Here is a 14,915-nt window from a genome sequence, read left to right on the forward strand (position 1 = left end):
CCCACCGCCCGCCCACACTGCCCGCGCACGCGCACACATCCACTCTCGCGCGCGCCCCGCAGCTCCGCAGGCCGGGATTCCAGTCCTGAGGAGAAAGCCCGAGGGTACTGCAGCCTCCCGGGGCTACACGCAGCGCCCAGCCACCATGAGGTAAAGGCTTTCCCTGCTTCTGCCCCCAGACTGCGTAGGCCTTTGTTTCAAGCAGGTGGTGTTTTTGTTGTTTTGTTTTGTTTTTTTCCCCAGCCCGTTGACCGCACAGTTCCGCGGCCCTTCGAGTGGCCGAGCCCCTCGCGCCCAGCAGCCGGGCGTCGGGTTTGGGGCGTCCTCTCGGGAGCCGCGACTCGGATCCGGGCATCTGGAGTCGGGCCTGGCGGGGATGGTCGCCTAGCGCGCGCTTCCCCGAAGCCCGACCCTCTCCGGTCAGGACTGTCCGGCCGGGGTGGTAGGCTTGGGAGGGGAGCAGGCGACGCTCCCCGGTAGAAGAGCTCCCTGCGGCTCTTCTCAGCGGCGGCGGCGACTGTGCTTGGTTGGCGGCGGCCACCAGGGGCCTTCCAGGCGGCTTCTACGTGGCAGGCGTCTCCTGAGGCCCGTCGCCTTCCTCCCCTTCCCGGCATGGCAGCTGCCATTTCCCCCCGATGTGGGCAGACACGATTTGGCCGCAGCCCTGCAGTTGTCACCTAGGTCGGCTACTGCCATTTTGCCTTTCTGGTTTCTGAGTCTGAGTTCTTCCTTCTTGTGAGCTGCCTTTGTACCGCGTCCCGATTCTTCTTATTCCGCCCAGTCCGCTGTTGGAAGGGTGTGTGTGTGTGTGTGTGTGTGTGTGTGTGTGTGTGGTGTTCTCTTCTGTCTCCTTTACTGCCTTATGGTAGTGGGGTCCTTTTCTCACCCACTTTGTGTCCCCAGGGGCAGGCACCCTGCCCTGTGCGCAATGAGTGAACCGCAGTTAGTAAGAAGGATGAGAGGATAAGCCCATGGGCTCCTGAAGCACACAGCCCTTTCTTCGAAATCCTCATTCTGAACACCTACGAGATGGGTGACCCAATGCAAAGTTGCTTAAAACAGAGTTTTAAGTCTGTTTGAGTCTGTTTCTTATACGTACAAATCAATGACCTCCCAATCTTAGGACTGTGGTGTTAGTTGATTGCTTGCTACTTAATATTTGCAAATGTTTATTATTAAGTAAAAAGGAGATTTAATAAGTGCTTCACTTCTAATACCTGTAAGAAGGGAAGGAGGTATCAGGAAGATGTCTGAATAAATGAGAAGAAAAGGGATGGGCCCAATGGTATGCAGGATGGGCTGGAAGAGGGGTGGAACCCACTTGGGGTTTAACTGTCCCCCAAGGACAATGAAAGACTGCTCCTTCCTGGCCAAACTCCCCAAATTCCCTAAAGATAAATGTTGCCTCTTCAGACACAATAGCCTCTCTCTGCCAGCTTTCCAGAGACAGAGTTTTGAAAAGTGAAACTTCGCATAGCATCCATTTGGGTTTAAATTCCACAGTCTAGGCAAGGCATTTCAGTGACTGATTATCCCCTTGAGATCTCACAACTACATTCATATTACCTGAGGCAGCCCTCTTCATTGTCCTTGAGCTGGGCTGGTGTAAACTTTGCAACAGAAACGTGTTCATTATACTGTATGGATGGGCAGGGGGCTGGTAAGCCCATTTGCCATGGACCTGGGCAGGTTGTTAAGGGGATGTCTTGCCCATGATTTGAATGCAGTTACACAAGAAAAAGGAACAACTACAAATGGACAGTTATACTGGGTTTCCCAGTCAGGACCATGGGAAACAGCCTAAAACTTACTTTCAAAATCCAAACATGAAGCCAGACAGAGAGCATGCCAAGATATTAAGACAAATGAGATGGGGAAAACTGAAATGGGAGAAAGCCTGGAGCCATTAGCAGAAGGTGAAGAACTAGTAAGAATTCTCTCGTCTGGAATCCAGGTGCTTTTTACACTAAGCCTATACCTTTGGGCTGGACATGCCAGAAACTGCCAGTATATAACTGCATTCATTCAACACATATTTATTTATTGAGCTTCTATTAACTGCCTAGAATAATAGATTCCAGGGACACAGTGCTGGGGACCCAGTGGTGAAAAATATAAAATCAGAACAAGGTCCCTATTCTTATGGGGCTTACATTTAAATGGGGGCAATAGATAAACAATAGATAATTGAGTAATTAACACAATTGAGAAAGTATTAAGAGTTACAAGGAAAATAATGTAATGGCCTAAGATAGTAACCTAGAATGGAGGGGACTATTTTAGATATTTCTGCTATGGGTAGCCTCCTGGGTAGGGAATGTTGGAGCTGAGTTATAGAAAAGAGCTAGTTATGCAAAGATTTAGAAGCAGAAAATTCCCAGGGTAAAATGACCAGATTTAAAGTCCTTGAACTTGATATGTTCAAGATAGGAAAGTCAAGGTCGAAAACACAGTGAATGAAGAGGAGAGTAGGAGGAGAAAAGGTTGGACAGATAGATAAGGGATCCTTCAGGGACTTAAAGGACGTGGCAAGGACTGGATTAATATCTAAGGTGTTGGGTAGGCATTGGGAGATTTTAAGCAGGAGACCGATATCATCTGGTTTACATTTTCAAAAGTTTAGTTGGACTCTGAGGGGATCAAGAGCCAAAGCTGGAAGACCAGATTTTTGCTCCAGCTCAAAGGAATGGTAATTGTGGTTTAGACTAGTAAAACGGCAGTAAAAATGGAGGAAAGTACTTGGATTTGAGGTTTATCTGGGTGTTAGATTTAACAGGACTTCCAACTGGATTGGATAAGAGGTTGAGAGAAAAAGAAGATCAGATTACTCCTGGATTCTTTGGCCTGTGGAACTTAGAGGTGCCAAAAAAGATTGAGGGGGGAAGAAGCTCAAGGAATGCAGATTTCTGGATTGCTTATGTTTATTTGAGATGCCAACTGAACTAACTGAAGGTGTGAACTGAAAATTCATTAAGTCTAGAATTCAGGGGAGAGATCAGAGATTAGATCAGAGATTAGGTTATAAATATGAAATGCTTTTATTTTTTCATTCACTACTACTAATTGTGCAATTAATTCAGTTCTGTAACTTCTGTCACTTTTTGCTATTAGGACAACCCCTTTCCAGTTCCTAAAAGTCTGTGTGATTCAGTTTAAAACATCAAGCTAGTATTTGACTTAAAACACTCTTCTCCTCCTTCCCAACTCCCACCAAATACTGATATAAAGTGCTATACAGAAAGCGAAATGTGATAGACTAGACTAGACTAGACTTTAGCCAAGGTGGTCAGGGGTACACCTCTTTGAAGAGCTGACATTTGAGTCAAGACCAGAATTGTGAGAGTTAAGTAAGCGCTAGAACTCGCTGAGGAAGAGTTCACAAAATGAGGGAAGAAAAAGCCCATGCAGATGCCCTGAGGTAGATACATACTTCCCAGAAGAAGTAACAGTTTTTTTAAAGGCCTGTATGGTTAGAGTGCAGGGAGTGGAAGGAAGGTTGTACAAAATGAGGCTAGAGAAGTAGACATGGGCTGGATGACAAAGGGCATAGCAACAATGATTAAGAGATTGAAGCTGGAGATAAAGTTTTGAATATTAACAATGTATAGTTTCACTTAAGCTTCATGTTCCATCTTTCTTGTAGTTATCCCTGCCTCTCTTCTACAAGCATCATTTTCTCCCTTTCTCCATTCCTATTGGCATATCATAACATATCATTACATTATTAAAAATATTGTGGTTAAAAATTATTTTGACATTTTCATCAGCCTTCCTCCAGATACAGCTCTATTTCTCTAGTTCCTTCATAGTAAAATTCCTTGAGAGAGTGGCCTCTATTCCCCATATCTACTTCTTTACCTCACATTATCTCCTCAACCCACTCCAGTAATTTTTTTTATTTGTTTGTTAAGATGTTATTTATTAATTAGAGAGAGGGAAAGAGAGCACAGGGCATGGGCGTTGGGGGAGCAGAGGGAGAATGAGAAGCGTACTCCCTGCTGAGCAGGGAGCCCAATGCAGGACCCTATCACAGGACTCCAAGATCATGACCCAGGGCCAGACACTTAAGCCACTGAGCCACCCAGGCACCCTCCAATAATGTTTTCATCCCTACCTTTATTCTGAAACACTTACCCTGGTCCCCCACAGCTTTACTCCTGCCAAAACAGTGATCTCTTTTCTGTCCTCAATTACTGAATTTCTTAGAATCATTTTGCACATTGAATATTCATCTCTCTTTCTTAAAACATTTTCTTCCTTAGGCTTTCATTGATACCAGATTTCTTAGTTTTCCAGCTCCCTCACTAATGATTCTTTCTTTGTCTCCTTTCCTGATCCTTCTAGTCTACTTGACCTAGAGTGTCTTACAGCTTAGTTTTTTACCTTCTTCTCAGTCTATGCTCACTCCTTAAGTAATCTCATTCTAGATCTTGTGGTTTTAAAGTCCCTCTGCATGTCTGTGACTCCTGATTTTATATTCTTAGTTCTAACTTCACTCCTCCTCATCCCCAGTATTATGTTCATTAATATCCAATTTCATACTTGGCATCTTCACTTTGATGTGTAATAGACATCTCAAAATTAACATTTCCATATAGGCCCCTTGATTTGTCCACTCACTTCCTCAAGTCAAAAGCATAGGAATCATCCTGGATTCTCTCTTTTCCTCATGGTCCTCCCCACACCAAATTCATCAGAAAGACCGGTCAGCTCTGCCTCAAATATAACCAATGCAGTCCTCACTAACCCTCCATTGCAACCACAGTGTAAGCTTGCATCATCTCTCCTTAGATTTCCTTGACAGCTGCTTTCAAGCCTCTTTTAGGGAGATTTGCTCTCACCCTGCTCTTTCTATTTTAACCACCTCTCAAATTCCCTGGCAACTTCCCATTTTTTTCTCCTTTTCTGCTTTTTTTTCCCTCTTTATTACCATCTAACATACTCTATATTTTCTTTCTTTCTTTTTTTAAAATCTTTTCTTGGCCACCCCACTGCCCTATTAGAATATAAGCTACATGAAGTCAGGGTGCTTTATCTGTTTTAATCACTGCTGTATCCCAGCACTTAGAACATGCCCTCTACATTGTACTTCTCAGTTAATCTTGGTTGAACAAATAGCTTCCATATCAGTTTGCAAACTTCCTCTCTTGATCCTTGATTGTTCATTCTCCTCACAGCAGCCAGAGGGATTTTTTAAAAACTTATATCAAACATTATCATTTTTCTACTTGAAAAGTTTCCCCCAGTGGTTTCCCATTGCAGTTAGGGTAAAACTTATGTTCCTTATCATGGACTCCCAAATCCTGCATCATCTGTCCCTGCCTACTACTACACCTCATCTTCTGCTATTCCTCTTTACTATTCTTCAGCCACATTTTTCTTCCTTTGTCCCCTGAACACACCAAGTTTGTTCTCATGTCAAGGCCTTTCCACTCACTGATCTCAGCCCAAACCAGGTTTCCTCATTCTCAACATTATTGACATTTCGGGCTGGATAATTCATTGTTGGGACTGACCTGTGCATTGTAGGATATTTAGCAACATCCTTGGCCCAGTAGGTGCTAGTAGCATTCCTCCAGTGGTGACAACCAACATTACCATATATCCCCTAGGGAGCAAAAAGCACCCTGGTTGAGACCATCTTAGACCATTCTGCCCTCAGATCTTTTATGATTGCCTCCATTTCACTGTTGAGATCTTACTTCAATAGCCCCTTTCTACGAAAGCGGTCCTTTCATAATTATAACTAAAGTACCTTCCCAACCACCACCACTCTTAATTCCATTACTCAGAATTTTTTTCTTAACATTTACTACTACCTGGAATTATGTTGTCTGTTTGTTTTCATATTGATTTTTCTACATATTTGTTTTTCATCAACTCCTTTTGTTTTTTCCCCTCCCAGAATGTAATTGCCAAGGAAAAGACATTTTCTAACTTGTTCAATACTATCCACTACAACTAGGATATTGCCTGACACATATGACATGAAGTGGTCAATAAATGTTTTGATGGCACTATTACTATAATTCCCATAAACATTTATACAACTATATATTTATATTTTACATACAAGGGGATGGGGGTCTTTGTATGCATTCAAAGGAAATAAACACACATTCACATGCACGTACCCTGTATTGTTCAGATACTGTTCATAATTAGGGCATTTTCCTCTGAGAGAAGACTTAAGGAATTTTTAAAATTTATTTTATTTTATTTTTATTTATTTGTCAGACAGAGATCACAAGTAGGCAGAGAGGCAGGCGGGGGTTGGGGGGGTGGGGAGGGGAGAGGCTCCCTGCTGAGCAGAGAGCCCAGTGGGCTCGATTCCAGGACCCTGGGATCATGACCCGAGCTGAAAGAGGCTTTAACCCACTGAGCCACCCAGGCACCCAGGAATTTTTTTTTTCCAATTTTAGTATATGTGCTGCCGAAGCAAGCACAGGAATTTTTTTTTCTTTTTCTATACATTTCTTAATTATGATTAATCATAGATTGAGAAAGTCTTTTTTTTAAGACTTTATTTATTTATTAGAGAGAGAGAGATAACATAAGGGGGGTGGGTGGGGGAGAGGAAGAGGAAGAAGCAGTCTCCCCCACTGAGCAGGGAGCCTGATGTGGGGCTCCTTCCTAGGACCCCGGGATCATGTTCTGGGCCGAAGGCAGATATTTAACCAACTGAGCCACCCAGTCTTTCTTGACTGTCCACACTACCACTATCAGCAAAGCAAAAAAAATAAAACCAGGTATGTTAATTAGGATTTTGTCAGTTGCTGACAATAGAAACCTAATTTAGAGTGGCTTAAGCAGGAGGTTATTTCTTTAAGTAAATAGGAGTCCAGGGGTAGATAAGGTGATCCAGGCAAGACTGTTTATAGTCACTATCTTAAACTCTGCTTTCCTCTCTATAAGAGAGATGGGGGTCTTTGTATGCACATAAAATGGTCTCAGTAATGAATAAATATTTCCTTGCCCTCCCTTCCCTCTGTATCTTCCTAGTTTCAGAGATAGTGCCTGTAGTGTGCCCTGCAGAGATTACACTGTGCTTTGCACAAAGGGAGCTCAACAAATATTTGTGAAGTGAATTTTAATAGCAGTGACAAGGTAATAATAAGCATTAGCTATTGTTGCCTACAATTCTAGAGGTCAGAAGGATGTGGCACTTACATCAAATCTGTTAAGCTTACTAAATTTCCTTGTCCCTTTTCCCCATCTTTCTGGAAATCTGTTAGTCTCCTTTTATCTATCTCAAATTTAATACTTTTCCCCATCTGTTGGTATACCAGTTACTATCTGTTTCTGTGCATTTTCTCTCTGTAGGAGTTCCTTCTTTTCTTTCTTCCTCTCTCTCTTCCTTCCTCCCTCTCTTTTTCCCTTCTTTCCTTCCTCTGTAAAAATGATATATTGGTATGGTTTCTGTGTCTTCTTCAGTGTACTCCTTTTTCTTATTTAGTACCTCTTCTTTCCCTTCCTACTCATAATATAGAAATGGAACTTTTATATTAATTATTGCTATATATATTTATTATTATTAATTTTCAAGGGAAGTAAATAAAACATTTTAAATTCCCTTCTGAAAAATTGGAGGTACTCATGGGTTAGTGACTACCAGAAGGGAATAAATATCCTGTGACATAGATAATCCTGTCATCGCTCCAAAATTGCTTTTGCAATAAATAATGAGGATATTTCTAGAATTTAACTCTACACCAGGGAAACCAGTTTGAAGATATAGAGGACTAGTGCTTTAACTGTAAGATCAAATAAAAGGTAGAATTGTTAAACAAAAAACTGTATATAAGGTTTAAGGATTGATTATTTCCTTCATTTCTTCAAAATTAAAAGGGATTTTATCTTTGACAGTGAAATTCCTAAGGACTCCCTGAAGGCCATCCTGTTGGAGTTAGAATGTCACTTTACATGGAATTTACTTAAGGAAGACATTGATCTGTTTGATGTGGAAGATACAATTGGGCAACAACTTGAATTTCTTACCACAAAATCTAGACTCACTCTTTATAACCTATTGGCCTATGTGAAACACCTGAAAGGCCAAAATAAAGATGCTCTAGAGTGCCTGGAACAAGCAGAAGAAATAATCCGGCAAGAACACTCAGACAAAGAGGAAATACGAAGTCTCGTCACTTGGGGAAACTATGCCTGGGTATATTGTCATATGGACCATCTCAAAGAATCTCAGAAGTATATAGACAAGATAGGGAATGTTTGCAAGAAATTGTCCAGTCCTTCTAATTATAAGTTGGAGTGTCCTGAGATTGACTGTGAAAAAGGATGGGCACTCTTGAAATTTGGAGGAAAGTATTACCAAAGGGCTAAAGCAGCTTTTGAGAAGGCTTTGGAAGTTGAACCTGACAATCCAGAATTTAACATCGGCTATGCCATCACAGTGTACCGGCTGGATGATTCTGATAGAGAAGGGTCTATAAAGAGCTTTTCCCTGGGCCCTCTGAGGAAAGCTGTTACCTTGAACCCAGATAACTCCTACATTAAGGTTTTTCTGGCACTGAAGCTTCAAGATGTACATGCAGAAGCTGAAGGGGAAAGGTATATTGAAGAAATCCTGGACCAGATATCATCCCAACCGTATGTCCTTCGTTATGCAGCCAAATTCTACAGGAGAAAAAATTCCTGGGACAAAGCTCTGGAACTTTTGAAAAAGGCTTTGGAGGTGACACCAACCTCTTCCTTCCTGCATCACCAGATGGGACTTTGCTATAGGGCACAAATGATCCAAATCAAGAAGGCCACACGAAACAGACCTAAAGGAAAGGATAAATTGAAAGTTGATGAGCTGATTACATCTGCTATATTTCATTTCAAAGCAGCTGTGGAAAAGGACTCTATGTTTGCATTTGCCTACACGGATCTGGCCAACATGTATGCTGAGGGAGGCCAGTACAGCAATGCTGAAGACGTTTTCCAAAAAGCCCTTCGTCTGGAGAACATAACTGATGATCACAAACATCAGATCCACTATCACTATGGCCGCTTTCAGGAATTTCACTGTAAATCAGAAAGTACTGCTATCCACCATTATTTAGAAGCCTTAAAGGTCAAAGACCGGTCATCCCTACGCACCAAATTGACAAGTGCTCTGAAGAAATTGGCTGTCAAGAGACTCGGTCACAATGCTTCAGATGTGCAGAGTTTAAGTGCGCTAGGGTTTGTTTACAAGCTGGAAGGAGAAAAAAGGCAGGCTGCTGAGTACTATGAGAGGGCCCAAAAGGTAGATCCAGAAAATGAAGAATTCCTTACTGCTCTTTGTGAGCTTCGACTTTCTATTTAAATACATACTCTAGGAAATTAGTTCTAAGCTTTTCTCTCCATTTTGGGTCATTATATTTTTTTGTTTATTATTTTAACCCATTGTTCATTATAGAGCCTTTTTTGTTTTTGGATGGTTATGTACCAAGCATCATGCTAAATACTTTATATATACATAAGGATGACTCTTTTGTTGTTTTCCTTTTTTTAAAAATTAAACTAATATAGTCCACTGAGAAACAAATATTTCAGCTCTTGTAACTTTTAAAAATGATATGGCCATTTATACCCTTTATTTTTGCCATTTATAGTAATTTTTGATTAAATGTTATCAAATTTTTCATATTACTCACACAGTGAGTATAATTCTGTATAAACCCTGACACCTAGGTCAGGAATACTCTTTCAGGAGTGCAAAATTATATTAGTTAATCTCTTAAGTATGTAGCTTGCAAAAGATGGACCCTTCCAGTTACAGATGTTTCGACTTTAATGAGAATGTTTAACTCTCAACCTGATAGTCACCTAAAGAATCCTCTTTGTTGAAAGAAGAAAGTTCATAATAATAAAAAAACTTGTCATCTGTGGTGACTTCAATAAAAAGAGAAAAAACAGGGGAAAAAAAAAGACTTCTTCAAATACAGAACTTAAAGGACCCATGAGAAATAACAAATATTATCTCCCAAATTAATTTTACTCCTTCCTATTAAAATTCCAGTATGCTTAGGTTAAAATCATTGAGATAGAAAGCAGGCCAATTGAGAAATTGGGAGAAATGATAAACAAATGGGTAAAATAGATGTCCCTAACCTACATCCTTAGATTACCAAGATTTCTATGATTTGGTTTTGGGTCTGGACTGGATTGTTCTCATACTCCCAATTTCTGGCCTTTGGTTAATTGTTTTATAATTGCAAATTTACTTCTGTGAAGCTTTTTCTTTTGTCTAAAGTTTTCAGATTGACATGTTTTCCTATAGATTCTACAGGAATAGTTAAGGCCTGCTTTCAGTTTTAATATCCATCTTGAAGGGTCAGTGTTTAAGGGCTCTTATCCCAGGGGACATTTTTAATTGGGATGTTGCTAAAAGTAGCTTCTCTAATGTTGTTTCTTTGGTTATATACTACACAATTATATTTACCACCACAGTATTAGCGGAAAGGTGTGCCATGTGATTTAATTCTCCATACCTCTAATGTAGCTCTTAAAACTACTGTATACATATTTGTGTGTTTTTTACTTTTTGTTACTTTTTAAAAAAAATTTTCTATTATGGTTGTGAATATTATAAAAGTAATGAATTCTCATTGTAAAATTTCAAATATAACAGAAGCATATGAGTTTAAAAGTAGGGGCACCCCCCTTTACCCTTCCCTAATTCTACACCAGCATGGTAACCTGTTAACAATTTAATATGTATCCTTCTAGATACTTTTTCTATGCATATTCAAACATACATCCATACTGCAATGTATTTCATAAATTAAAATTTGAAAATCTTTTACTTAGGTCCCTGCTGTTTTTATTTTACTCATTCCGTTTGTTTATTCAAGAAGGGAGAATGGGGAAAGGGAACGATTTTTACCTAAGTACTTCAGAATACTGAAGTCCTATCAGTAGAAGCATTTGTCACATTTTGCAGCAAATATTTTATTTTGCAACAAGTCATTTTCCCCTATTGAGAATAATGTTGTAATTAAAATTGTGTTCCCAAGTAGAAAATTCACACATAATATAATACAGTTATGATACCAATACAATACAACTATAAGCCTCTATTTAGATATTTAGACTTTAAAGTCTATTAAGTGACTTTAAAATTCTCTAGATATTATAACATACCAATATATAAGAAGTCATAAATACTAATAAAGCATAAAATCACCATATGAAAAATACAACTCTGTAAAATACTGAACTAAAATAAGTACGTTTATAATAACTGTAAATTTTGTCATTAATTGTTCTTGCCTTTCTAAAATGTAAAACTATTAAGAGGTAATTTCATAGAGTCTTGGGTTTAAAAAAAGACCTCAGAGTTCATTTGCCTTTATCAATTAACCTTCAAAACTTAGAGCTTGAATTATCTTCCTAAATGATAATTTCATTTTCAGATAGTCCTTATTCTTACTCATTTGTTTCTTCCATATAACTGAAGACTTTTGGCCTGAAGTTTACACATTTTGGGCTGTCTTTAGGGACCTCAAAGATCTAATCCTTTTGAGAGGTGACATTTTGTATCAGAACTCTTAGTTGCAAATGGCAGAAAACCCAGCTCAAACTGACCTAAGCAAAAATGGGAATGTAATGGCTGTTGTAATTTAATAATCCAGAGGCGGTACTAGTTTTGGATAAATTTGAAGAGATAAGTGAGTCACTAAATATAGATCAGTGGCTATTATTATAAGTCAAGTTATGCTGAGTAGCCATAAACCAAATGTCTACTATATAGGTCTTAAAAGTATTTGAAGAAAATTATTCTATGTACCCTAAGAATCCTTTTAAGATAAACATGCCATTATATTTCACCCCATCCCCATCTACATCATGGTCAGTTTTAGTTCTCTCCAAATTGTCTTTATCCTTTGCTAGTGGTTTGTGCTGAGATTAACTTACTATCCAAAGTGAGGTTTTAGGATTATGGTAGAATGATCCTTTCTTTTTTCTATAAACTATATTTCTATGAATGTAGCCAAAATCAAAATCTCTCCTTGGTATCTACCTATGTGTTATTTTTTCCACATATGCCATTTTAAGGCATCTTTTCCACATCCTATACCTGAGCATTTGGCTTTTGAAAGTATTTTATGTGACTTGGTAGCATTCAGCACTTCAATTCAGATAACCTGTACCTCTTGAAGAGTTTGTATATAAAATGCCAATTGCAAATAACACTAGAGATAGTAGAAAACCCAACTTAAGTTTTCTTTCTAATGGTAACAAAAATAAATCTTGGTGATTTTTTCTTTTTAGATTTTATTTTTTTATTTGAGAGAACAAGTGGAGGGGAGAGGCAGGGGGAGAGGGAGAAACAGGCTCCCTGCTGAGTAGGGGACCTGATGCGGGGCTTGATCCCAGGAATCCAGAATCATGACCTGAGCCAAAGGCAGATGCTTGAATGAGCCACCCAGGCACCCCATAAATCTTGTTTTCAAGCAAGACCTATCCTTAAGCAGTGTGACCAAGACATAATCACTCTCTACTGAGCTCTGATCCATTGGCTCCATTCTGAGAAAGCTCCATCTTTGTGATACTAAGATAGCTGCCACATGTACTCTGTCCAGTGCAGTGGAAAAGAGCATATCTGCTCCCCCAGCCACATAAGAAGTTCAAGTATGCTGTCTTGATAGGACCACCTAAGGTTACATATTATTCTCAGATCAGTTATCATGGCCAGGGAGGAAGTTATCATGCTCATTAGTTAGGCTTGAGACACATAGCTGGCCTTGAAATTGAGGAATAGGGAGAAAATTAACTTCCTGGAAGCAAGTGGATTGTACGGTACAGGGGTGAAATTATCAAGAAAACTGGTATTGGATACTGACAGTGAAAACACCAAGGGTATATAGATTCAAATTAATGTCTTCTTTCCCTACTCCATACAGTTCTTGGTAGCAAGTAAAATATTTCAAAAAGGAGCTAGAGTCATTCTTACCACTGAAGTCCATGGTGAACTTTTTTTTTGTTGGGATTTCAGGGGCTGTGTCTCCTTAGTCTAGTTCTCTTACTCCTTTTTTATTCCTTCAGATCTGCTCTCCATCTCAGCGTCATAGAGGGCTGGCTGGTAAGGGGGTGGTATATGGAAGATGGAGGGAAGAAGTAATACTCACATTGTAGTGATAGCCACTGACTATAACTCAGACAACTTCAGAAAATAAACCAACAGGAGGTATTATGGCCTTTGGATGTGTCTGGAGTACCAAAGATGATCGGGTTAACGGAAATAAAGACATATCCAGTGAAGCTGAGCAGCCCCTGAAAAAGCCATTACCAGCTTATTCATCAGCTTCTGTGAGGTCTCCAGGCCTTGAACATGACTCGTTCAAATTCAAGGTGACAAAGGTAGAGGATAAAAGTAGGTATGGAAAGATCTGAACGTTGAAGGACTAAACCAGGTTACCCGTGTGATCAGCCTGTATGTATACATATATGTATTCTGTGATGGCAAAGACCCATGTAAAAATACTGTTTTTCATTCCCTGTATTAGGCACTTTAGTGTGTCACCTTATTTAACCATCTCAACACCACAAATGAATAAAGCCAGGCTCAGAGAAGTAACATTCTGAAAATCATCTAACTACTAAACTACTAAGTGGTGGGACTAGGATTTAAAACCAGATCTGACCTAATTTATAGTCCACTCTCCATTGTATCAGTGGTTCACAACCTTAACCCTAAATTAGAGTCACTGGTTAAGCTCTTTGGAAATCTAATTCCTGGGGCGCCTGGGTGGCTCAGTGGGTTATAGCCTCTGCCTTTGTCTCTGGTCATGATCCCAGGGTCCTGGGATCAAGCCCCACATTGGGCTCTCTGCTCAGCAGGGAGCCTGCTTCCCCCTCTCTCTCTGCCTGCCTCTCTGCTTACTCGTGATCCCTGTCTGTCAAATAAATTTTAAAAAATCTTGAGAAAAAAAATTAAATTCCCAGGTATGACCACAGACCCACAAAGCCAGAACCTCTAGGGGTGAAATCTGGAAGTTTATATTTATAAAGCACCCAAAGTAATTCAGAGGATTAGCCAGGTAGGGAAATGACGGTTAGAGCCTATAATACCATTAGCAGGGTGGTTTTGTTGTTCTATATCCCACACATTCCATTTGCAAGTAGAAATGCTCAGGGGAACAGTGTATGTGTTAGGTGAAGTTTAACAACGGTCCAAATTTAGACACAGAAATCTCAATCTGCTATGTGCAAACTCTCCAAATAAAGAGGTTAGGGGAAATAACTGAGGGGAAAATCAAGAAGAATGGTGAATCAGGTTTGGGAAGGATCTTGCCTCAGAATGTTAGCCTGACTTAAACTCTGAAGCCACATCAACTAAAGTAGAATGAGATAACCCAGGATTACCTTGAATCTCTTCCCCAAATTCCACCTCATCAATTATACGAAGAGACTCCTCAAAATCCATCAAAGTTGCCCACTAAAAAGTTTTCCTCCCTTCTCTCTCTCACGTGCACATGTACCTTAGCCCTTTACACTGCAAAATTGGATTTTCAGGTTCAGTTCTTCCTCCATTTCCCCTTCCACATGGCGTTTCACTGGGACCTCAATATGACTTATAGACCGTTACCCTGTTCTTTCACCTTAAAGTAAATAATAACTCCAACATTTGCACCTAATTCATAAAACTCTCACATTCAGGAACCATTCAGATTGTGAGTCATAGAAAAGATTATTTGTTTCAACTAATTTGTTTTTAGAAATCAGTAGACAAGAGCTGGGATGCCTGGGTTGCTCAGTGGGTTAAAGCCTCTGCTTTCTGCTCAGGTCATGGTCCTAGGGTCCTGGGATCGAGCCCCGCATTGGGCTCTCCGCTCGGTGAGAAGCCTGCTTCCCCGTTCTCTGTCTCTGCCTGCCTCTCTGCCTACTTGTGATCTTTGTCTGTCAAGTAAATAAATAGAAAGAAG

The 14,915-nt window shown here is 40.0% G+C and overlaps 1 protein-coding gene across 1 annotated transcript; it reads left to right on the plus strand.

Moving 5' to 3' along the window:
* Nucleotides 1-6: 6 nt before the first annotated feature.
* IFIT5 (interferon induced protein with tetratricopeptide repeats 5) lies at nucleotides 7-10,792 on the plus strand. Its single transcript, XM_059398086.1, has 2 exons — nucleotides 7-150; nucleotides 7,867-10,792. Exons 1-2 carry the CDS (start codon nucleotides 146-148, stop codon nucleotides 9,308-9,310), a joined length of 1,449 nt encoding a protein of 482 aa, XP_059254069.1. The 5' UTR covers nucleotides 7-145; the 3' UTR covers nucleotides 9,311-10,792.
* Nucleotides 10,793-14,915: the final 4,123 nt, after the last annotated feature.

The sequence above is a fragment of the Mustela nigripes genome, chromosome 4, assembly GCF_022355385.1.
Source record: "Mustela nigripes isolate SB6536 chromosome 4, MUSNIG.SB6536, whole genome shotgun sequence".
Lineage (NCBI taxonomy): Eukaryota > Metazoa > Chordata > Mammalia > Carnivora > Mustelidae > Mustela > Mustela nigripes.